At 41.8% G+C, this 24,837-nt stretch overlaps 2 protein-coding genes across 10 annotated transcripts in view; one reads left to right on the forward strand and one right to left on the reverse strand.

Moving 5' to 3' along the window:
- Positions 1-5: 5 nt before the first annotated feature.
- On the reverse strand, positions 6-7,956 carry snapc3 (small nuclear RNA activating complex polypeptide 3). 8 transcript variants are annotated; one of them, XM_022249047.2, is made up of 9 exons: positions 7,841-7,956; positions 6,563-6,807; positions 6,195-6,302; positions 5,155-5,215; positions 3,921-4,022; positions 3,107-3,357; positions 2,106-2,258; positions 1,465-1,572; positions 6-1,039 (listed from the first exon to the last, which is right to left on the reverse strand). In XM_022249047.2, exons 2-9 carry the CDS (start codon positions 6,778-6,780, stop codon positions 892-894), a joined length of 1,149 nt encoding a protein of 382 aa, XP_022104739.1. In that variant the 5' UTR covers positions 6,781-6,807; positions 7,841-7,956; the 3' UTR covers positions 6-891. The 8 variants fall into 8 exon arrangements, with proteins under 8 accessions (XP_022104739.1, XP_022104736.1, XP_022104740.1 ...); XM_022249044.2 differs by having other exon boundaries at positions 7,801-7,952; XM_022249048.2 differs by having other exon boundaries at positions 7,807-7,950.
- Positions 7,957-8,055: 99 nt separating this feature from the next.
- Positions 8,056-24,837, forward strand: part of LOC110986787 (spatacsin-like) — a 40,549-nt gene continuing 23,767 nt past the window's right edge. For both annotated transcript variants that reach the window (XM_022248990.2, XM_022248992.2), the window contains exons 1-18: positions 8,056-8,268; positions 9,826-10,016; positions 10,446-10,670; positions 11,291-12,155; positions 12,992-13,112; positions 14,020-14,170; positions 14,646-15,059; positions 15,596-15,687; positions 16,612-16,797; positions 18,285-18,356; positions 18,973-19,109; positions 19,255-19,466; positions 19,594-19,828; positions 20,965-21,165; positions 21,907-22,013; positions 22,469-22,611; positions 22,861-23,025; positions 23,922-23,991. In XM_022248990.2, coding sequence (XP_022104682.2) covers positions 8,066-8,268; positions 9,826-10,016; positions 10,446-10,670; positions 11,291-12,155; positions 12,992-13,112; positions 14,020-14,170; positions 14,646-15,059; positions 15,596-15,687; positions 16,612-16,797; positions 18,285-18,356; positions 18,973-19,109; positions 19,255-19,466; positions 19,594-19,828; positions 20,965-21,165; positions 21,907-22,013; positions 22,469-22,611; positions 22,861-23,025; positions 23,922-23,991 — 3,790 coding nt within the window. In that variant the 5' untranslated portion in view covers positions 8,056-8,065. The remainder of the gene's footprint in view (positions 8,269-9,825; positions 10,017-10,445; positions 10,671-11,290; positions 12,156-12,991; positions 13,113-14,019; positions 14,171-14,645; positions 15,060-15,595; positions 15,688-16,611; positions 16,798-18,284; positions 18,357-18,972; positions 19,110-19,254; positions 19,467-19,593; positions 19,829-20,964; positions 21,166-21,906; positions 22,014-22,468; positions 22,612-22,860; positions 23,026-23,921; positions 23,992-24,837) is intronic.

Here is a 24,837-nt window from a genome sequence, read left to right on the forward strand (position 1 = left end):
CACTTCAGTTTGTGATACCAACTTGTCATACTGCATTATCCACCTCATGTAAATAAGCTCAGGTGTTGCTGACCACAGCATGCAACTCCAAGTGACTTTAGTTCTAGTAAGTTCAGCATCATGAGAGTAATGAGTTGGCACCCTCGTGTCAATTCTCAATCAGAAAACAACACAGCGAACTCAATAGTTGTTACCGTGTGCGAATGGGTAAGGCAAGCAGAGGCAAAATTACATGACTTATCAGAGATTTTGTGTTAAAACGTCCTCGGAGGGCAATGTTTTTTTATCACTTGGATATGCTCGAGTAAACCTTTTGTGCATTCATTGTTACTAAATTCAAATAACAAAAACAGCCGACACATCATGGAGACGCCAGTAACACATAACCTCTACCACAACCCTGGTTACAGGTTAAGTGCAATGAACAGCTGCAAAGTCCTGGTCTTAGTTCATTTGAATAGTTTGTGACTTGCTTGAAGCTATGTGCAGATAACATATGTAAGACTTAGTACATACTTGACACCGAATATGCCAACTGTGTGTACATTCGGTTGTAACCTCTTAACCCCTTCGCTATGGAGGACTGCTACTACCGCACCATTGTGTGAGGATTAGTGCATACCACACATACAGTCTATTCACCATGCAGCTGCTGGTTCAATGGGGCCTGCTGCTGGACAAAGACCTCCATTCATGGCATGCCACAGCCCAGCAGTCGCGGTCAAAATAATCCCGCCGTGAAGGGGTTAAATGCATCATTTGCGCACCTGTGACGTGCAAATGAGTTTGCAGATGTCATCACCAGAGTCAAGGCAATGAGCGAGCCATGCCCTCAACAGTTCCTGTGCATATCTCAAGGCTGCCTCTCTCCTGCCAACAGACACTGTCCGGCTAGCTGAAGATGCTAGGGTCAACAAAGGGGTAGGCGGTGAAGGAACCCAGTTTGTTACCCTCCTTGTCATAGTGGAGCATCCTGAAGCACTTCTCGCAGAAGAAACTGGGATCGATGCTGGAGAAGCTGTCCCCCACTGTTTTCCATCTGCCCAATATAAGACAAGGAAATAAAGAGAAACTCCAATAATGGTCAACTGGACTATTTGTCCAACAGATGGCCATTTTGCAAACCCCCGCTTGTGGGCTTCAGCATCATTCCCGGTTGAATAATACTTAGTATTCTTCGGTGGCCAAACCAAAACGAAATAATTTAATTTATGGCCTCAAAACCAAGGGTTGAAGTTCCTGAAAACAGACTGGTTCCCAGTCCCTTTTGTATATTCTAGACTTTAAAAGGAAAAAAGAGGAAGGAGCCAATCTGTACGGACATAACTTGTTGGTTTGCCTGCTAGTTCTAATCTTCGGAAATTACTGAATCCTCGTACACCCAAACACTAAGCTTCCCCAAACTGAGAATTACATTTGAAATTTAACCAATCTGTCTAGCACAAAAAAAATGGAAATACTCACTTGGCAGTATAAATGTTGCAACAGGTGCAGAGGATGCGTTTCCAGTAAGGTTTGTGTATCAGTACTGGGTATTTGCTGAGGTCTTGAATATCAGTGTTAGTGAGCAATCTGGACAGGAAAAAGGACAAAGTTTCTATCGAAAAGTTGCTTCTTGAGATTTTTGGACATGTTCTCTTTGATTACGAGAGTAGCTTCACCCTTTTTTCACATAAAAATTTTCCTATAAGATTTTCTTGAATGGAAGAAGGTATACAAGTAACTTACATGCTAAATGATGATTCCTGAAAATTTAAGACCCACAAAATGTGTCACTTTTTTCTCGCAAAGTGGTAATTTAAGAGATTTAAAAGCTGCTTGCAAGAATGCTGAGAAGGGATTAGTTTTTAAAGATTCAGCAACTGATTCTCTCACTTAAATCATTTTTCTTTTCTTTTTCAAGTGAATTCTGTATGCTTCCTGGCAAAAAACCATGCACGAGACGATTACGAGACTATGCTTCATTGACATGCACAGACAATATAACAGGCCTAGGCATTATAACATCTGAGAAATCACAATGCTTCTCTGAGAAACTGTGGTTGAACAAAACTGAGATTACAAAAAAGGAAAGGCACACACAACAAATCTCAGGTTTCCGTTACCTGAGATCGGTGAACACCATGATGTGTTGGCAGTTCCCCACATGGCAGTACAAGTAGGGATAGCCTAGCCTGATGTCCAGGTCATTAAATGTCACATCGTCCATGGACTTGGAATACGTGGTCTTCTTGGGTTTCATCCAGTCTGTGACGACCCTGGGGAAAAAAGCAATCCAAGAAAAAAAATGTCTAGGCTCCTAGTCACTATTTAAAAGCACTGTGCAAGACAATCTTAGCAGGGGGGTTCAATCTTTGTACTGTGCATCCACATCTGTGCATGAGGACTGAGGAATCACTGTGAGGGTTAAGCAGTACATTGCTGTATTGTCTTCACACAGTCCAAGGGCATCTGCAAAATTGTACTTCAGTGCAGAATTCTCATTATGCAGCCTTTGAAGAAGAAGTCAAATAACCAATCCTTCCAATAATCTGGGGCCCAGTGGAAAGTGGAGCTGGGCAAAGGAGTTTGCTGAACAAAGAAAAATTGGTCAGCATAAGGTTACCAGCCCAAATGCAGTGAATTCCAATAACGGCTGTTTTGCTTTGGTGCAGTCCTGCCCAGACCTCTTTCAATGTCAGTTAAATCTCTTACTGTTCAGTTCCATAACTCAGTCTTTTGAACCCAATGAATGGGCAAGCTTTCTTCCATCGGTCCTTCACCGTGCAGAGCTACAAGGCACGTAGTGTACAACAGCTGTCCAGTTGTGGTGGTAGGATATAAATGGCCAGTGTTTTTACCCAACCATGGCTACTTTTGCCAAAGGACACACTTCTTAATTTCACATATAATGTCAGTTAAATCAACAAGAGATGTAAACAAGTTAACAATCGAAGACAGTGCAGACTCCATTTTTTTTATTCATTTATCACTTTGTAATCCAAACTTCCGAGACTGTAATGTATTGTATATTTCTTGTTACCGATTCCAGGCTTTTCTGATTTGCGACCACCTGACATGTGGCCCTGCTGTGAGGGCATGTTGACATGATAACCAAACTACATACTGGCTCAAATCTCGGCTGAGGGGATCTCGGCGGTCATTGTAGAAGGTGTCCTCGATCAGGAAGTATGAGGACTTGTACACGTCCTGCTGCTTGACATCCTGGGGGGCGTCAGGGACCTGACTGTACTCGCCCGACGCCACTGACATGTCGGCTGCACAGATGATCTTGTCCCTCAGTGCCGTAAGCTTCTGGTCCGCCAAGACTAGCAGCTCTCGGTCAATGAAAGTGGGTCTGTAGACATTTTTCAGATGCTTTTGGGAAGAATTGGGGACCAGGTATTTTACTCTTGCGGAATATTTATAAATGATTAAAGGACAAACGTCTTAACTCCAGCCCATCCTTGCAAGATCTTGTAGAGTTTTTAATCCTCAATCCTTTGGCATTCATTCTAGGAATATTCCCGAATCCTTGAAAATCCTCCACTGTGCAAGAACCAAGGGTACATGTCTTCAAACCTATAACTTTTCCTGAGGAATCAAGCCCAACGTAAAAATAGGCCTAAATCTAACTAGGGTAAACTGCCCTGAATCCTGGAAAATATATCTCAAAGGAGTTTGAAAAATCTAGATGGGTTGGGGCTATAACATCCACAGTGGCAAAAAGGCAACAACTTAAACACACTTCACGGCATGAAGATCTTAAGGGTTCAGATTATGCGTGATTATTACCATTTTGTATTACTGATCACAGTTATCTCAATTTATTATTGAATACTCCAGTAAACTGTAAAGTGACACTGACATATCACCTTTTTGCAATATGGACTCAGTGTGAAACTGAAGCCCAATGAGGATAAGTGTTTAGAGCTGCTTACATGGATGGATTGTGATGCTCTGAACAATGTGACAGAGAGGATGGTCATTGGTTTCTTCACACAGACTTCCTCCTCTTGGTCAATGTAGGCACTGTAACATTCCTTGAAGGAAATGAGAAGCAAAACAGAACAAAAATGGGTAACCGGTTTGGGGGAAACTAAAAGGCAAGAGTGTCATGAGCCAAGATTTTTAACAAAAGACAAATTTAGGATATCACTGAAACTCTGTATTAAAATAGTGCTTTAGGTTTTCTCATAAACAAACAGAATAAAATAGATTTAAACAGAAACTGACAACTACATGACCATATAAGAGTGGTACTGAATTTCATGACCTGGTTTGAGAATGTGGACGTCCCTGTCCGGTTGTCCTACGAGGCAAGTAAATAACAGCGTTATCCCATTGAGTTGTTCACAACTTGAAATAACACTCTTGTCTATGCAAGCCTCTGGCTACTGGCTACAACCACTTCCCATGACCCATGTGCTATCACTAGCCACAGCCACTTCATTTTGGACATGCAGTCTGATGCAGTCTTCAAGTCACTAGCCACAGCCACTTTAGTTTGGACATGCCGTCTGATACAGTCTTCAAGTCAAGTCACAGTTATTTTTGCTGACATAGGATGGCACCATGGAGCTGTGGGATGGCACCAAAAATTGTCCTGATATTTGTGACCCACTCTGCACAAAAGGGTATTAAGTCACGCAATGCCACAACATGTAATGGCCTGTTCTATTTAGAGAGGGCAAAATTTCTGCAAAAATGCAATTTTGTGTTCTTTCCTTTAATAGCTTCTATATTGTTTACATCTTCAGAATTTGTGACTACAAACATGGATACTGATGAATAAAGATGAAAAATTTATCAATCAGTAGGAAATTCTATATAGAATTGTGTTTCCAAGCGCTACACTTTATGAGCTTTTCCTCGAAAAGTGTTTTTATTGAATCTGAAAATGTAGATATGCAAATGTCTATGTATCTCTGGAACCCAGCGCACTGCAGGGATCATTCATACATCAAATTGTAGCTTGTGATGTACTCAATCCAGTCATATCAAAAACTCATAACCTCAATCTCGCGACTTAGTACCCATTTTTCTAGAGTCGGTCACATTTGAGGAAAACACTGGAGCTCAGAATGGTGGATACACCAATCAAGCCAGCACAGTATGTTTTAAACAAGAAAACCTTGAGGGGGGGGATAAAATTCAAATGTGCCCCTGACTTACTAGGTGCACGTCTGTCCTTCGAAATCGCTTCTCCACTTTCCTATATTTTTTGTGTCGTAATCTGGGGAGGCAGAACAATTAATCTGGCCATCAAAATGAAAATTTCTGTGAATGCACAAAGAAAAGTCCTATGTCGTACCTCTCAGTGAAGGTCGACGACATACTTATTCCTGAGAGCTTTGACAGTGCTGTTACTCATCACATGGCTTGAACTGAAGTCCCAAGTTACATGTTTATATTCATTTGCAACATTTTTCCTTCACAACTACACAATAATCAATACTGGAGTGTGCTTCCTAAAGGTTGCTGACATATGGGAACAGGCAGGGGTACGAAACGCAAGCTGTACACAGTAATAGAATGCTTCATAAACAACCTGTCTATGCAGGGCAGCATCGACCACTCAAACTCCTGCCTTTTTAACCCTAACAGCCCTGAATATTACAAAGTACTACTAAGTAGTAAAATGTAGCATTCAACACTGTCGCTTATATGAGTACATGACCTTATTGTTCTTTGAAGCCATGAAATAAAATACATAAGACAGTGTACCATACAATGGTCTGGCACTATGAATGCACGATTTTATTGTTCTCTGTACCAGTAACAATGGAGGGTGCCCTAGCCACAAGTACTCATTTGTAGCGCTAGGTCCCTCAGGCTCAGACTGCTACTAGTATTTTGTTGTACTGAGCACTGTAAGCCAAACAATATACGTGGCTGTTGGGGTTAAGGCGTAAGACTATGTATGTTGGTTTGGAACCTCGGCATCCACAGGATGGTTGTAAGCTACAGGTATACAAACTGACTGGCGTGTCTTTTGCTTAAATAACTTGGTCCTATTTCAAATAGCTGCCAATGCAGAATTCTGCTAAGCAGGGAAAATATTTGCTCAGCAAAATATAGAAAAAAGTCAATGGCCAAAATTGTACACCATGCATACACCTGCTGCAAGTGATTCTCAACTGATTTGTGCTCAGGACGAAAATGTGCATAGCGGATTGCTGTGAAATTCAGTCCTGGTCATCACTGTAGCTTACTGTAATGTCTTGAGGTGTTCAACTCCTGCTGGTATGCCTTGTGGTGTGCCTAGAGATCCTTCATTAAGTGGACAGTCATCCTCCGCTGGGCAATGCAACATTTCTACACTGTCAAACCAAAAAATACCCAAGATTGTTTGTTAACAGGACAGAGAAAATTTGATGAGCAATTTTCTGGAAAAAAGCTAATATTTTCACTATGTGAAGAGTTTTGTAGGTGAATCGAGATTAAGCAAGCAATTTCACAAAACTGATTGAAACAAAAAAGTTAAAACTTAGATATAGACATTGTTTCCTTTCATAGAATAAGGTGAAGTCATCATTCCAATTTAGTAATATACTCCAACATTTTGGAACTAAGGACTGACCTACAAACTTTTTCCAGCTCGTCAACAACCTCCTCTTCCGTTCCAATCATCTCAGCCATCTCCCAGTTGGATTTCGGGATCCTCGCTGGAAGCATGGCCTCTTCCGATCCCAACACTTTTTCACACTCCTTCAAAAAGTCGCCCACATGTAGCAAGGGTGACACAGTGAAACCCGGCTCATCCATGTACCTCTCTGAGGGTCCAGCTTGGTCCCCCATTTCACTGGACCTCAAAGAATGTTACACCTGAACTTGAGAAAAGAGAGCGATGGTTGAGAGCAATGTTATTGCTTCTGTTGTTATCGTTGGACTTGGTTGCTTTGATTTTTGGTCACGGCATTCCAAGTAATAAAGACCAGCACAACCGCAGGGCTGAGTCAGTTCAAATACTTGAATATTCAAGTATTTGACCTTCCATTCAATCAAATAATTGAATATTCAAATATTTGTCCTTTCATTTGATAGAATATTCCAATATTCTGATGTACCAAATTCCAACAATAGGTGAAACAAACATTTCTACAAAAAGTAAACAAGAAAGCTTTGATGGAATACGCAAAATGCATTCATCTTCACATACCTTTAAGTTTACTCACAGTACCTTGAAATAGCATAATTACTGTGCACTTTATTTACCAAATTTCTTTTTTATTTTATTTATTTTTTCCCTCCGAATATTTGATTTCAAAACAGACATTGAATATTTGATGATTAATCGAATAACGGAATACACGTATGCTAAGAATTGGCACAGTGCCACACGTATAACCATGGAGCTATGAAATAGAGCTTCGTGATGTAATCAAAATGCAGTAAGGTACAATGTAGCTAGCTTTGGGGGATGCTAACCAGCAGGATGCAAAACAGGATGGACGGCAAAATCAGGATTTTCTCAATCATTCTGAATTCTGCCTCTCTGAGCCCAACAGTTCTAAGAATTTTGTATAATGGTAGAAAGGCTTTGTGGGAAGGCAAAAGGTTCAATGTTTGCTCCTTTTTCCTTCCCACAATTCCTTTCTTACCATTGTGCAAAATCACCCACACAGTATTTGCGATAAGGGAAGTTAGGCTATGGCCATGGCTATTATTCTGCTGCATGTGCAGATGTGTGGAATTCTTCCCCTCATGTCCCCTGCTTTTGGTCATCATGGTAGTGTTGGGTCAAAGCATGGAGGAAGGAGGGAAAATAATGTACACGTGATTCCTAACACAGCATGCAATTACTCAACAAAATTTCACCTGAACCTGTTTCCGAATAATGTGGCAGAAGCAATGTCACCTTTCCTACAAATTCACAGCAGTCACAACCAACACCACCGGCAATGCACCATCAATGCATCATCAGGAGAAAACAGCATTTCCAAACTTGCGCACCTGACAGGTCACTGACTAATAAACTCTTTGTTCAATTATTATATTAGACGTCTGGGTACAGTCACGTAGGCACAGGGCTACCTCTAGTGCAGTACTAGTGAACGACTGTTGCATGTTTCATTTACAAAAGATGGCTGTGTCAACACCAAGCTTTGCTGTTTCGTTACAAAAACTCACGAATTCAATCAAACCTGAGGACATACTGAACTTCTATTATGTGTCATCCGAAAGAGGTTTTGTTTTACATCATAAAAATGGTGACGTTGTGGTTGTAAATATTGGAGGCGAACCAGAAAACAACAATATCATCGCTCGAAATGTTCTACAGTTGCGGTAAGTAGGTAGGCCTGTGCGGCCGCGTCGAACTAGGCCTAGCCTAGCTACATGTAGTTAAGTAGTTTGTGTTCTTAGGGCTCACATCATGTATTCTCATTCTTGTTAGGCCTGAATGGAACTACTATTTATTTGAAATAAATTCGAATAGGCCTTTCCTTAATGCCGTTGACAAACATGACGAATGTAGGCCTATGTGTGTGTGTATTATTCTATTAATTTGTATTTCTTGTGTCTTTTATCATGTTTATTTATTTGGTTTTCGTTTTTGCTTCTGAGTTCAGTTGTGCTGTTGTAAATTGTGTAGATGGCACTGGGTTATTTTATTACATGAAGTATCATTCTCGCAGTCATCAGTTGGTTGAATGTCAGACAACTGGACGATTTACCTGCTTGAATTGGGACAATCCTTTAACTTGAGCGTGAGACAACTCGACCGTTGGGACCACTCCACCATTTACATGTACTAAGTCGTCCATTAAGTAGAACAAGTCAACTTTGATGTGGTGACAACTCCACTGTTAGAGGCATGTGCAATTACCGTGGTGTTCAAGACAGATTGCCATTCAGTGTGTTTTTGCATTTACTTGGGTTGCGTTATGCTGCGTTTCAGCATGGGAGGCTACTTATAAATGGAGTGTGATATTTCCATCCGTAAACTGAGCCAACATTTACATGTAAACCTTTAAATATTACTGTGACTTGACGTGGTATCACGCATTTCATCATTAATATTACTTCCTGTTTGGATGGCAGTCTTGTCACCTAATTAGCCTTCTGTGGACTGAGTTGGTGTCAAGCAAACCTAACCCCACCAATTCAGTGATCAAACTCAGACATGCCAATACAGTTTTCAGCCTAGCCGTGGCTGGACGCCCACAGATTGTACAAGTCGCCATATTTTCTCTGGTTCACCCACGTACATATTCTGTAGTTGCGGGGATGTACGCTTGTCGTTGTGCTGATTTTGTTGGAATATGCTGTGGGGACAGAGAAATATCCCCACAACTCGGTCATAATTTGCCTAACAATGAAAACTTCCCGTATTGCGTAGAGGGCCCATATAATCACAGACCCACTGACACAGTGGATTTGTGTCAGTACACGACTGATCACAGCGGATAACTTGTCTCAAATGTTGAATTATCCTGAGTCAAGTTGCCAAACAATCAGTTTGTCTGAGCCCCTGTGGGCATGGTCGGTTAAACCATGTATGGAGGAACACCTCCATGCTTGTGCAGGGCTGACTGTGAAATCTGCTGTGCAGAAATTGGTTGCTCCTACATTCACACCGGAGAACTTGCACAATTATTCTTGTATCCAGCAAATAATCATTTCCTTGAGGAACTTAACATGCAATAACCATAACGTGATGCATCGGATGTCAACATCCTACATGTGCAGTGTTCTTCCCTTGAAAACAAAATCCTCCTGTCACGAAACTTCTTCCTTCACATCTTACCAATGGACAATGCTTCTTTTTCTGTTTTCATGTAACCACTAAACAGAAGTAGTGATCTACTGGTATTTTAGATATAAATCTCTTTTAAATCACAGCTTACACTCAGGCAGGAGGACTGAGGCTTTGCCGCAAGCATCATTGTCCTTTCTTGCTCTAAGTCAGGACCTCTGTCTAAGCCTACACGATGTATCCTTGGGTCGTGATTCGGAGTTGGTCAGATCATCGTCCAGTGCAACATGCACTAAACGGCAGATGGAGACATTGTTGCAGGAGCACTGGAAAGGAGGCAAGTTTAATGGATACCCAAGAATACATCACTGTTGGCCACAATTGGTTGATCTGCGTAATTGTGTGATCTTGTGGGTGGTGAGATCTGTGTACTGTTTGGAGGTTTCTAGTTCAAATAGTGTGCTGGTGTTCTAGGCAATCTCTTTGTCCAACTTTGTATTGGCAGTGCTTGAAACCCTCTTGAATACGCTGCAGCTTAGAACACGGGGGCTTTTATTTTAAAATTATTCCCTTCCCCCCGAAGTAATACCTCATAAAATTACCTGTAAGCATTAAGATCTAAATTGAATTTAACCAATGTGTGTGGCTTGTTATCATGATTCCTTTGCAGAATCGTACACCTCTGAAGTTTTATTTTTGGTTATGGTGATTATGTAGTTGTTTAAACATGTTTCAGTTTGATTGTCACTTGCTTTGTTATTGACAGACTTACATGTACCTGATTCATCCCACATCCATCTCCTGGCATTTGAGTCATCGACGGCAACCGTCCTCTGTGGCAGCCTCTTCTTAGAGTTGACCCTCCGGGAGGACAGAGAGCCAGAATCCAAGGAATGCCTGGCCTTGGTCTGGGACCCCAAGGAGGGCAGCGTGGTGCACTGCCAGATGCTGCATGGATTGGTCTTCCTGTTGCACCAGTCTGGAAACATCAGTATCCTCTACCTAAGCCTTTATCGAGCCCTTTCTCAGTTTAGCATTTTTGCCCATGGCTACGGCTACAGAAACATGTCTTTGGTATCATTTGGAGCTCTAGCCATTGTAGCCAACTACAACTGACTCAGACCCTAACCTGTAAAGAAGTGGTAGAAATAACTTGCACTGTCTTGATCTTGAGTCATCAAGTTCATTTTGAACTTCAGTTGAATATCTGAACTTGTTGGGACTTACAAAAAAAGTCTGTGTACAGTATTAGGTTTACCACCACAAGCCCTCATTTTTCATGATTAAACTTTTGAAATTTATGTACGGTATTTGGTTTGCAGTTTGATGCATTTGTTCATGTTTGCTGGATCTTTTTTGAGGAAGATAAATTGTACCTCCCAAAAATTATTAGTTCATAACTTAAGCATTTATTACAATTTTTCTATGCACTTGTTAATGCCATTTAGATATGGTTACGTTACTGACAGGTGTACATTGTATGTCATTGAATTCAAGAGTGTAATTTGTCTTACCTGATTTGTTGATTGTAACTGATAGCCATCAGTGTCATTTGCTCAAGATCTTTTCGTGGCTGGGCAATTTCTCTCTTTAACTCTAGTCTAACTGTAGCTGTGCATTCAGTGAGCAAGAAAGCAGCAGTAGCCACCGTCAACTTCCAGAAGTTTCTCCATCACATCTTCCCCAGCGCTAGCATGGAAATGCTCCAGCCTCTCCACCCCGAACACCTGGAGGTCAGTCCCGACCTGCAGACATTAATTCTAACACAGCACCAGGCTAAGTTCAACATCTACAAGGTCAACCTCAATGAGTACTTCGACACCTACCCGTATCACCTCAGAGTTCAGAGGTCGGGTAGGTTTACTTTCCCTGCAGGGAGCTGGAGAGAAGGGGATGAAGACAGGATCACTTTTCTGCACGGTGGAGTCAAAGTTCAACAGGAGGGAACTGGTGGAAACAGGAGCTGGTTGAATACGTTTTCATCAGCCTCGAGGGTCATCTCACGGACTAAGATAATGCAACATCCATCCAGACAATCAGATGCTCTTCAGTCATTCCATCATCGTGATCCAGCATCCAGAACCGAGCCTAACTGGCTTGAGCGCGTGGGCTTGACAGAACTAACTACCTCAAAATCTGGTACCACTTTCACAGAGCTGGTAGGCTCGGGGAACAAGCATAAACTCGGAGGCATTTCTGGCTTTGACAAGCCCAGACCGAGGCAGGAGTCCCTCGGTTCTTACCGGCCGAAACTCATCTTCAAGAAGCGCGACGATGAGTCATGCTTGTCTTCCAGGCCTTCGGCCGCAATCAGAGCCACGAAAGCCTTCCGGGACCTGAAGGTTGCTGGCATGTCCCTTACAAGGACCTCTGCCGTGATATGGTACAGAGGCAATGCCAAGCTTGACGTGAACAAGGGACAGTATGGAGGGGTGTGTCTTATTGACCTGAGGACAAATGGCATTGATTACTTCAGGTAAAGTTTAGATATAACTGCAGTAAAATCATCTGTAGACATCTTACATGTTCCTATTTTTTTTCAAGAAGTATGCTATGGAAAGGTTTCACTCAGGACATCTCAAGGAGTTTCCAATAAGCCTTTTTGAGTTAAATCTGATTAAAATCTGGTACACTGAGTTCTCTAAATTCACGTGAACATACCGATTTTGAATTCTCCACACTAAAGACACTGTTGCTATACCTTGTGATTTGGGACAAGCTTTTGCTTGGTTACATAAAAGACGGCTTGCACCAATACACTGTTTCCAATGGATGAGAAGGGCACAAAGTAACCAGTCCATTCCAGAGATGATGGTTGCTACATGTGTGCAAAAGCTTGCCCCGAATCACGAGGTATAACAACAGTATCTTTAGTCCGGGGAATTGAAATTGTCATGTTTATGTGTAATCAGATAACTCAGTGTTCCAGATTTTATTCAAATTTAACTTACAGAAGGCTTATTTGGAAATATTTTGTGTCACTTTGATTTATATAGTACTTTAAAAAGGAAAACATTCTCTGATGACTATCAGAAATGAGGTTGAAGTTACTCTTGTCAAAGATTTTGTATTGTGTTGCTTGATTCTAGAAAGTTCACACTTACACTTACCTGTACAGGTACACGTACATTTGAACTCTCCCAAGACACTTTACTGCTGTCACAGAGACCGATAGATCTGAGTTTTAGCAAGCCTAATTTTGTTATTGCAAAGGAGAACCCCAAAAAACAAACGAATAAACATTGCTTTTAGGAATGCTGGATATTCCCATTTGGGTCTCAATTCTGGTTTAATTCATTCCTAATGGGGCAGCTTTGCAGAGCCTGTTGCCGTCACCTTTTCTCACGACTCCAGCCATCCACACCTTCTCTTATCAAGTGGCAGCGTTGAGGCCATTGCCTATGGTGTGGATCAGGAGACTCTTGTCAATAAGGTGTGTTACGGCAATTTCCACTATTATCCCTTAACCCCCACCAGCCGTTTTGTGCTGGTAACCTTTCCTGATTCCTTTGGAATCCTCCACTGTGCAGTTAACCCTGTGAACGGTAGCTGGGCTCTACTGTTCTCAATCCTGCAAAATCTTCAAAACCTTCTGGATTTAAAGGTTAGAGGAGGTACACTGTATCCGCTTTGAAAAGAAGCACCCCCTCATTGGTTGAAAGGAGTCATGTTGATGGGGAATGTTCATTTTGTTCGTAGTGACCTGACCATAATGCATGCATTTGATAGTCATTGCTGAATCAAAGAAGTGCAGTTCCCACCAAAGGACCCTCGTTTGCTGGGAAAACCGCAGTCTCTTGGTCCTGCTCGGGCCTCATGGGCTTAATTCCCCCACTCCCAAATCTTCTAGCAAACCCATTGCACAGTCTTTAGACTTAAATTTTCAAGGGTTATCAAGTCCATTATTAAAAAAAAAATGGCTTGGCTCTACCTTCCTCCATCCTGCAAAATCCTCCAGAATTCCCTGTGTGGATTTTATAACATACTGGTATTCATTAGCCTTACTTGATACCATAAAATCTTGCCCTGATCTTTTGAGGTAATTGCTAAAGATGTATGTATGTTTTTTAAATCATCATATATTTTCTTAAAACAACGCTTGAAAATGCAGCGAGTGCAGCCATTCTAGCGTGAGTTTAAAAATAGATTGATAGTCAATACCAGTCATTTGCTCACCCATCAACAGCATGGTGTGTACAATTTACCTGTGTGTGTACGCAATGTTCTCTTCAGCATTTCTCTGCTTATTCCCTCTGCGCTGTCTGAGTGAATTCACATCATTATGCATTTCCGTAATCTGAAACCTCTTTATGTCCGTTCTTGGGGTGCGTCACCTGTAGCTGATGATCTTCTGCAGTGCCAGCCTGGCTGAGACGGTATGTCACTTGAATCAGTGGGATCATTACTCCATACCCATACATGCCCTGGAGGTTGGCCTCAAGCAACGACAGCTAGACACGGTGGCCTTCTTCCTCAAGAGCAGGGAGAATGGTAAGAAACTGACAATTTTAATTGTCTCATGTTTAATGTTCAACTACGCTCTCATTTTGTCAACTGATGAAAGCGCATTGGTTCTGAAAGAAGCCCAGAGCATGGGAGCTAAATTTAGAACTGGTTTTGAAAGAAAGCTTTGTCTAGCATGGTCAGCTGTCAAGAAAAAGAGAAATTCACAAAAAAACTTAGTTGTCTGTTTGTAAAGCACCTAAAAACCAAAGGAATAGTTTGATGAAAACTCTTGCATCAGGTCAATTTTTCTTTAAACTAACAGTCTTGCAGGGCAATTCTTTTGTTCCACAGGGAAACTTCCTTTATGCATACCCTGTGGAACAAAAGCACTGGCCTATAAGATGGCAGCCATGCAAACCCTTTATATGTTGTCACTAAGTATTCTGTTATAACTGCAAATTCAGTCCAGCTTGGCCTTCCACTGCCTGCCCAATAAATGTTTAATTATAAATGGATGTAGTTTTCAGGTACTGCCCAGTTCCTAGCTCTACAGCCCGCGTGGGCAGCCCCCGCACCCCCCCTCCTCCTACGGCCGACCAGACCCAGCTCTGGCCGGCCCTGGACCTGCTGATGGCTTCAATCCGCGCCCACGCCCGTGAGCACCAGTCACGGCAGTACGCCCTGCAGCTGCTGAACCTGACACTGGCCCACGCAAACCGGCTGGTATGCAACGCTACGGAGACAGCCCAGATACTGCGACAAGAGGAAGACGGGGGTGGGCCGGGCATCCTGGAAGGGTTCAACCTGACAGAGGAGGTGTTGGCGAATGCCCTCCAGAGGCTGAGGGGGTACATCCAGGAGATGTGGGTGTACCTGAACGGGTGTCCCAAATGGATCGGGGAGAAAGAGACAGAGGAAATGGCAGTAAACACAGGTAAGTGGTCAGGCTTCAGTAAGCACCTGAAAGGCTAATATAAAAGCAGAATTAGAAGCTGTCATAGCAGAGGCACCATAGTAAAAGTCCTGGAATTACTTCTCAATTTCTAGGGTGGTAAAAGGCATGGAAATTTGTGAAGACCAATTTATTTTAAAGTTGAAAATTGTGCAAATTCATGATTTACAGTAGTTTGGGAAATTTTGATTTTGTTGATCGATAAAACGTGACAAATTTGACAAGTTTCAGTTTTGCATTCAGAGGGTTTTCATATGTAGAGTCCATCGAAATAAAGACTTTCAGTTGCGAAATGAACATAAAAGAAACTGCATATCATAATAACAGGCTTGTAAAAACTGTTGGAGCTAGGAGATTATTCGGTTACTGTGACTAAGTTTGAACTTCTTCTATTATCAAGGAAATTCACTTTGCTGGTCAAATTCAGCCTAGAAAGCTGTGTTTGTGTGTCAAGGCTGAGGAGAAAAAAAAATCATTGTTATAGTCTTGACAAATATTTCAATAACATCTTGCTACAGATGAGGTTGATTCGGGGTCGAGAAATTACTTTCTGCCAGAGGAGAAAACAGCACAGATACACATCAAGAAGTGGCAGAAAATGGCACAACAGGTGAGAGTTACTGGACATCATACATCACGTTGTCTTTTGACAATGAAAAGTCGAAATTCCACAGAAGTGGACCGCAAAAAGTTAAGTAACTAAACAAGGTGTAAACATTCTTTTGACGGTGTTTGTACCATATTTTTTAACTCGAAAAATGAACTTTGTGGTGAAATGTTTGTAGTCGTTTTCCAATGAAGTCTTGGACTGAATTTGTTGGCACGGGAATATCTGAACTTTGTCGATTGGTGTGCTGCTACACTCACTGGTCATTTGTCACAAAACTATTCCGATGCATCAAGACATACATGTAGCAGTGATCATAAAGCCTGGTTTCCACATGGTCATTCGTAATGCAGACGGTCTGCAAGACCTGAAAACGCAGACACGAACAGAAAAAACATTGCATGACATCATTCACCCAAAAATTGAAACAGAATGTCATCCAAAACTCCCTGATTTGGGGGGGAAAATACCCTTTAAATGGACTGTACCTTGTCTTGATGCCAAATCTGCACCCCATCATGTATTTGGTTGATGGCAAAGTTGAACCTGGCTTAACTCTGCCGATCGTTCATAGGCTGGTTTGGGTTTTTCTGCGTTGTTGGTTACACAGCTGTTTGGCATAAGTCCGTGTTGCTGTTTGCATCTTGATTGCATCGTCCTCTGGGTTTCTTGCGTCGATGTGCAAACCAGACTTTACCCTCTGTACATGGACAGTGTACATGTACCTCTTATAAACTGCAATTCACCATTGGGATCTTCGCTATAGTCGCAGTCAAATGTGATGCATTGGTTCACCTCTTCAAATTCAGTTGTTGGGTTAATTTCCAAGTTCATGCTGACATTGTGTATGATTACCAAGTAGAAATGAAGTGTGGTGTCAAATTGTCATTGTTGATTTAAATATTGGTGAATTTCTTTTGCTCTTAGGAAGTGATCCAAGATGCCATTTTGAATCGCTGTCTGCCACTGGCCCAGGCCTACTTGTGCAGTTCCCATGGAGCGTCAGAGGGTAATGTTCAGATGTCAGATTTGATTGACCAAGGGCTCCATCTTGTGCTTAACTCTCTGCTAAATGCTGACTTGGACACGGCCACCAAGATGTTGCAACACATGGTATGAGTCTGGATTTAACCCTAAAAAGCCAGATTTGTTTTCAGATCTTCTTGGCTGTCCCAAGACCAGTCTTCCTAAAACTTGACATGGAAGTTGTATGTAAAGATATCAGTTCATTTGAGTACTTTGGTGGACTTTCAATTTAACCTGACGTACAGTTTTAATGTTACAACTACTTTCATGTATAGTTTACACTCTCGGATATCAGTTTACATGTATTAAGCATGTCAGTAGCAAACGTTACAGTTTTTGCCAAAGTGTCTCCTAAAATTGGTTTCAAATTGACCACATGACCCCTTTTGGGGTCAACACATCGGCAGCCAACAACAAGATTACTCGTAGTCACAGGTGTGCTGGATTTTGCCACTCTGAGTATACTTGTAGGAAATGAAATGCTATTTAATGTAAATTGAATACACTGGCATCACTGTAGAACATAACAAATACCCTGCTGACAGTGTGGAGGGCATACACCTGTAAAATGCTCATGTTCAAACAGACACTTGAAAGGTACCTGTTAAATATGCGAGCATGCGTACAGCGCTTGGCAAATGGAAACGCCCCTCTGATATTATGCTCAGCAGTCAATGCGTTAACCATATGCTGCTGGGTTAAATTAGAAGTTGCATGACGTATTCCCGGGCGATTTTCAAGATTTTCCATTTTCAGAATTCTTCAAAAATTCATAACTTCATTTACTGGATGTTTACACCTACACAAATGACTGTCAGGTGGCTACTCTAATCTGACAGACAACATCTATTGACCCCGAGTATTTCAGTCAGGCCTGCCGCCTTGTAAAGAGAGCCCAAATTGTACAGTGTTGCGTAATTTTTTATTCCCGAAACTGGCCCAGTGCGCTGCTGGCATCTTTTCAGATGCAGACCAGATTAGCTTGCAGTGGTATTGTATCGCTCATCTCTGGATCACTGGAGCACTCTTGTCCCCGGTGGTAATCCGCTCGCGCTGAACGCCTCAAACAGTGGTATAATCATTCAAAACAATGACCAATTTCCTCCGCCATTGACAGCTGAAAAAATGTTGGCAATTCCGTGAACCTGATCTTTTGTTCCTAGTACGGTGTTTTGTTATGATCTTTTTTTGCCCAATTTCGGGCATCTCGGCTTTGTGCATAAACCAACGTCTCCGGTACCAGGCCCCCCGAAGTGGTTTAGGTAGTTGCAATAGAATACAATTTCTAAAGAGTGGAGCATTCTATAGTTGGTAGAAATACCTCCATTTTTCATTTAAATCAAATATATGTGGACACAAAAACTTTAAGTGTGCTGGGTAAAATGCTGGGATAACTCATCTTACAAGTGCACATTCTAAGCTTACTGCAAGTTAATAGGTACCATTCGAAAATTATTTTGTTTTGCTCAATTTTCAACACTGTACATTCCTTGGAATAAGTACGTTAGTGGATGGATCTGTGTGATAACTTGTCCATCAATTCACTCTTTTTGCGGCTTGTGTTTTAACGTCAGGGCTATGATGTCAACACAGAGTTGAAGAAGATGTGTCTATACACAGCTAACCACAACCTCAGAAACTTCTTGGTGAGTTGTGTTTATTCTCCTGCAGCTTGTGAGAACCGTCTTTTCAGGGGCATTTACGTTTAGGTCATACAGTGTTGCAGGTGCACCTAGATCTGAGTTGGATGTCCATGTGTAAAGTGGTTGATGTAAATGCTACCCTGTACTTCAGAAACAGTCTGAAACAGGTTCAAATATAAAATAAATTTGAAGCCCTGGTAAAATACCATCACCACCACCACCACCACCACCACCACCACAAACAACCCACGACATAATAGCTAATAACAAAATAGCTAACAACAACAACAACAATTCGCCAGTTCAAGGTCATTGTCAGAGTTTTATCTTGTGAATGGTTGTAACTCTCCACATCAGGCAATGATTCCAAGTGCAGTGGCTCAATTTAAGTCTAGAACTAGTTTTTTTCTTCCTCTTTGATATGTACTCATGTAGACTTGAAGTTTACTCTTAGGCTCTTGTTTCCTCAGACTCAAATCTTTAACTACAGACCTGCTGTCAAGCCAGTCTGGGTTCATATTTAAATACGAATTACGATTGCTTTGTAGTAATTTGCATTAGCCTTTCATCAATGAATTTTATAATGAATTCATTACAAGTTGATTAATATTCATTTCAGATTGACCACCTCAGCCAATCAGGACAGTTTACAGTTGAGGAGGAGGGCATGATAAGCTTCATCCACCAATTAGAGCACCTGTACACATGCCAATCATTTGAGAGGGCAAAAGCATTGGCCTTGGAAAGCGGGAAGAGGTAAAGGAACAGTTTTGTGGTTAAGCCTTTTTGTGACATCTCTCTGTAAGAAATCTGATATTTAAACTTTTCTTCCTCGTCTCGCTCTTGCTTGTGTCATTTCGGTGCAAGTTTTCAAATGCCTTTGGCTTCTGTATTCCGTCAGAGCATGGGCAGGGGTCGTCCCTCCCAAACAGTCCCTGAACTTCTGGGCGCAGAACTTCCTGGAGAACAGCCTTCACCGAGGCGAGCTTGTCATCAGTGAGCCACCCAACTGTGAGAACTTCCACTATGCCCACATTGTGCTGGAGTGGGTTCGAACCTGGGACCAGGAGATGAGAGAGCGAGTTTTACTGGACGTTCTTCTGAACTCCAAAGGTGAGGATTTTTGAAGAAGCCATGAAGGAGGTAAATTGGACTAATGATCAAGTATCCAGGGGTTTTTGTAACTCTTTTACTGAATTCCCCTGACTGAATACATCGTTACTGTACCGTTTTTTTTCAGGTATCTCTTTCAGACCGCCCGTCTCTCCTAAGTCCACGTGGCGCTATCTGACTGCCCACTTCCACAGCAAGCACCTGGTGGATTGGATTACTGCCAGCCTGCCCCGAGCAGGCAGCCGTGCCAAGCCTGAACCCCTCAGCCCTGTCCTGACTCAACCACTGTATGCACAGGGGGCGGATGACTTGGAGGGCTGCCCAGGCTATTTGAGGGAAAAGATCCTGGATGAACTTGCATGGTTTGTCATGCTCATGTTTTGTTTTTTAAATCTTAAAAAAATCCAGCAGCTGGTCATTTGAGACGCTTTGTATTGTAAAACACTGTCAGGAATTTGAAATTTTAAACGTAGAATTTCACGGAGGTCTTAGAAACTTCACAGGATGGTTTTGACTTTCCATACATGCATGTGTTAATGCTGGCAGTGAAGACTTTTGAATATAGCCTAAAAGTGTAGCTGTAATGAATTTTTCTTCAACACAATTTTTCTGCATCGTTGTTCCTCAATGTATGAAAACTCTTACACACTCCTATTTGGTTAAATGCATTGAAAAGTGCACACTTTTCAATAATCAAATTTATCAGTGTTTTCCCGGACAAGTGAGGGCGCTGTTGCTGTGAAGTCATCAAGGGAAGACATGGCTCAGTGCATAGGTATTTCTGGTTAAATTGTTAACCCAGAATTTACCTACTGAAAACATTTCTGAGAGAGGGGTTGATGGTTTCTTATTGCTATGCACATAAACAACTATGAATCAGCAAAGAAGGGAAAACTTAGTCAAGGAAAATCTACAAAAACGCAGGACATTTTTGTGTACAAACCCATGTAACATTGAGGCTTCTTCCTGAGATGACATCACCGTTTTGCTCATGGATATAGAAATACTCATTAGCTTAAAAACCGAAAAGGCATTAAAATACCCTTTGAAATGATGAAACTAAAGTTGAAAATAAGGTTTATTGAGGCACAAAGTTGCATTTTACAGGTTTTTAGTAAAAAACATTGATTGCAACTACCCTTTAGTATGTACATTTGTGCCTGTGTTGACACTTTGACTGTGATGAACACTGAAAAGTGTGGTCTTGTGTGGTATCAAGTTGGGAATATGGAAGTTTGGGTGTTTAATGTATCATACAAGTACCTACGCTGCGAGATTGGATTTGTATCAATGGTTGAGTGGCACAGACATCGGCACAAGTTAAGGTGGATGTTACAGGTTTGAGTCCCATCCACTTGTGAAGGTATTGGCTACAGGCTCACAGAAAATAGTTAGCATGAAACGCATGACAAATTGTGTTTGCCAAAGGCAAACCAGATATACTGAGAATCTAAATAAGGTTAGAATGATTAACGATGGTTTCATATCCCTTTGACAGTCGTGGAATCTTCTCGTCCATGGAGCTTTCCAAGTTTGACCAGCTCTTGACCCGACTCAGCCGCACCTTACAGGTGTATGCAGATCCACCGTCGCTCCACGGAGACCTTGACATCAGGGAGCGATTCAACCAGTGGTTTATTGAACTCTGTCTCAGGGAGGAACTGCCTAATGTCTTGTACCTCTACCTTGACTACTATGGGTAGGACTGATTCTGTCTTTTTTAGTTATTTTAGCACAATCAGGTGTTTTAATCCTGACTGCCTTGGTTTTGATTTGGCCAGATGGACCATATACTGCAAAAAGACTACAAGTATTATGTTAGCTGAAGTAGCGTCTTCTTAAATGTATATTGCTTGAGTTGCGAATTGTGCTTAACAGCCGAGGAGATTGAATTTCAGATGCATCGCACTACTGAGTCCTCGCACTCTATTGGGCATCTGGCGATGAGAATTAAAAAAAGAATATTCACTTTTAAGTTGGTCATCAAAGCAGGATTTCAACAAAGTGTAAACAGATACCAATCGTTTGGAAACTTGTGACCCACCAGTTCAAAACTAGGCTGAAGAATAATAAGATATTATCGGGAAGATGATACCAGTACATGTAGACATGTGAACAATGCACATTCCGCAACTTTCATTGACCTTAACTACCGTAGCTTTCCACATACAAAATGTTCACTTTGGATCTTGTTGAAGTATGAAAAATCAACATTGGGAGATGCTTAGACAAACATCCAAATTATTTTATCTGCCGGATTTGGGGATATTCAGTCACAAATTAATGACAAAGCAATCACTTTCGGTGAGGAACTACACTTGGATTTGCTTTGTACTGACCACAACGACCAGAGAGGCCATTGGCTCACTGCAAAAGCGTCTTGAATTGTGCTTGTAGACGATGGTTTCGGACTTAAGTTTTGTCACGTGTTCTTTTCCAGGTTGTATTTGTCTGAGAATGAAGTGATATCGATGCAACCACCGCTAAGCGAGAGTCGATGGCTAGAGATGCTTCTACACTTCCGATGGGTCGGACGGCAAACGACAGGTAACACAGACAGTTTCAGATTTGCAGTTGATAAACTGAAAGTGATCAAAGGAGGATTTGAACCTGAGACCTTGGGACTGAAAGTTCTTGTGGTTTACTAACAGAGCTGTTTAATAGTACATTGATCAGCTTCATTCTTGGATGCTAGTCAGATAGCATATAACCCACGTTTTGGGGCTCAAATCTCACGGTAATCAATTTTTTTAATCAAATGATACCTTTAAGTAGCGAATTAAAGTGATTTGGAATTCTAGTTGGAGGTCATCTGAAAGTTTTCCGAAGTTGGTTTCGGGCAGGTAGGCATTCCTTGGGCATAAGTGATGGAGAATGGAGAGTGGAGAGAATGGCGAAGGAGAATGTTGCAGTTGTTGAGTTGGGTTAAAACACTTCTGATTCAGAATGTTTCACAAAGGATGTTCAAGTTTCATTTCTGTACTTAATAAAATTCCTTCCAGATCCTTCTTTGATGTTCCAAGCCAGCCTCTCCAACTCCCAACTGTTGCTAGGTGACAGCCAACCAACAGTCTCACAACTCGTATCCAGTCATCCACTGGTTGCCCTGGCAACCCTCATCTTTGCACCAGGAACATTCTCTGAGGTATTGCATTGTCAATGTGTCCTTCGTCTCGTCCCTCCAAACTGTCCTCCCGTTGTACAAGTAATTGAACACCAGTTAGTTCAAATTAGAAGTCAATTTGGAATCAAAGTACGTGTCATTGTTTGCTAAATGTGAAATTGGAGTTTGTGGCCATTGTTACACTCGAAGAGTAGACCGTGGGGCTTACATCCTGCCTTATTTGTAAGCCATAATAATTTTGGTGGGAAACACTGTATGTGTTTGCACTAGGCCATGACCCCAGCAACCACCGTTGAAGAGCAACTGTGGAAGGTAGATTCCGAAGCCTTGGAGATGGCCCTGAAGGCTTACCCTAAGCTACAAAAAGCCGTCTTTCCTCCTATCGATGTAGACGGGGTCAGTCAGCAGGATATCACTGTCTACCAACTGCTACAGGTAAGGATGGATTTCAAGTGTCTGCGACCCCACAAGTCGGAGTTGTTGCTTTTTGTTGTGGTTATAGGCCTGTCTGTTTCAGTATCACTGTCGTATTGTTGCCAACCAGTAGCAGGTAAACTGTTATTGCTGGCCAAGAATACAAAATAAAGGGTTAACAAGTAACTTGGAGTGAGCAAAGCACCATATTATAAACATAACTTAATGCTAAATGAAAAAAGTCCTCTTGTTAACAAGGCACTGTACTTTTTCAGGCAAAACCTGACTCCAACCAAGTGTGATATTTCTGTAAACTCTGGTCACTTATACAGCAGCTGATTTCACAAAACGTAACTTTAAACGGGTGCTATACTTATGTTTGATCTCACGAAAAGTTGCGTAGCTGCGCCACATTTTAATAACATTCAATTTCTTAGAAGAGGACAAAAATGGCTTTTACGATGGCTGTCCTTTCCGCTATAACAATAGTCATCAAACAGTGGTTGAAGCACCTCTGCCCGCCATTTTGAAAAAGATTTTGTCTTTTCTTCGTCAGAACTGGACCAAAAACCTCGCCGTTCTCTTACAGCCAAAGGAGTTTTTCATTACCTTTGAAATGAAAGTTGTACATTTCTTCTTTAAGCCTTGTTAAATTCAGCAATGATGAGGCTTAACCGAATACGATAAGCTAGTCAAATTGTTCACCTTTGCTCCATTTAGTGCAACTAACGCCACCTGAAATGACTGCATAAGTTATGCCATAATTTGTTGTGTAAGTTCAGTGCATAAGTTTCGTGAGATCGGTCTTAAATTGGGGCGCAACTTATGCACTAAATTGTGGCGTAAGTTGCGTAAACTCTCGTGAAATCACCTGCAGATAGCATGCCATATGGGAGAGATTTTTTGTTGTTGTGCAGGGCAACTGTCCATATGATCCAGCCAGGTTGTTTAAGTGGCAGTCAACCAACCCATTGGTCAACAAACGAGGTGAGCACCACCTGTCTGGCTCAGATATTTTGAAGTGATCCAAGTCTAACTCAGAGGGGCTGGTTGGTTCTGCAGCATTGTTTTAGCGACCCCCACCCGAATCAAGGATGGTTCATGCTTGGCATGTAAAAGAACACAAATGCGAGTTTGTGATTTGGGACCAAATATTTTGCACTGCAAATTCACAAAAGTTGAACACATTTCAACCTGGGCCAAAATTTGCTGCAAATTTGTCGTGATGTGGAATACCCTTTGCTTTCTCATTCTCCTGAAGTATGAACCCAATCTGACTAACCACCGCTACTTGTAAGTGGGACTTGCACACCAAATACGACATGCAATAAGCAGGTTGGTATCGTAGGATCATAGCATGGACTACGTTCTTCACATTTGTAAGCTAGACCAGTTTTAGCTTTCGCACCGCAGCAGTGGCTCTCTGTTGTGTGGCAAGTGGGGGCGCTTTCATGCTACGCTTACAAGTGTGCCGAACGTAGTCCATGCTACGATCCTATGATACCAACCTGCTGACAGCATGGGGTATTTGGTCTGCAAGCCCCACTGAAAAGTAGTGGTGGGTAGTCGGATTGGGTGAAGTATGAACCGGCTTTCAGCCCAGTTGCTTGAAATCAACCTTTCAATTGTCACTTTCCAGTTGTTGGAAGTGATAATGGATGGGAATGATAAGTGTGCTTGCTATTTCAGTTTAATGTGTAGCTGGCTGCTTCACTCCATAAAGTACATTTTTTTTATTGCTACATAAATAGTGAACTTGTGAAATTTGTACTTATCTTATTTACATGTATGTGTCGTAAAAACTTCACATTTTCTGTTCTGCCTTTACGCTCA

This window comes from Acanthaster planci, linkage group LG05, assembly GCF_054643075.1.
Source record: "Acanthaster planci isolate LZ-2023a linkage group LG05, COTS_SCS, whole genome shotgun sequence".
NCBI classification, from domain to species: Eukaryota; Metazoa; Echinodermata; class Asteroidea; order Valvatida; family Acanthasteridae; genus Acanthaster; species Acanthaster planci.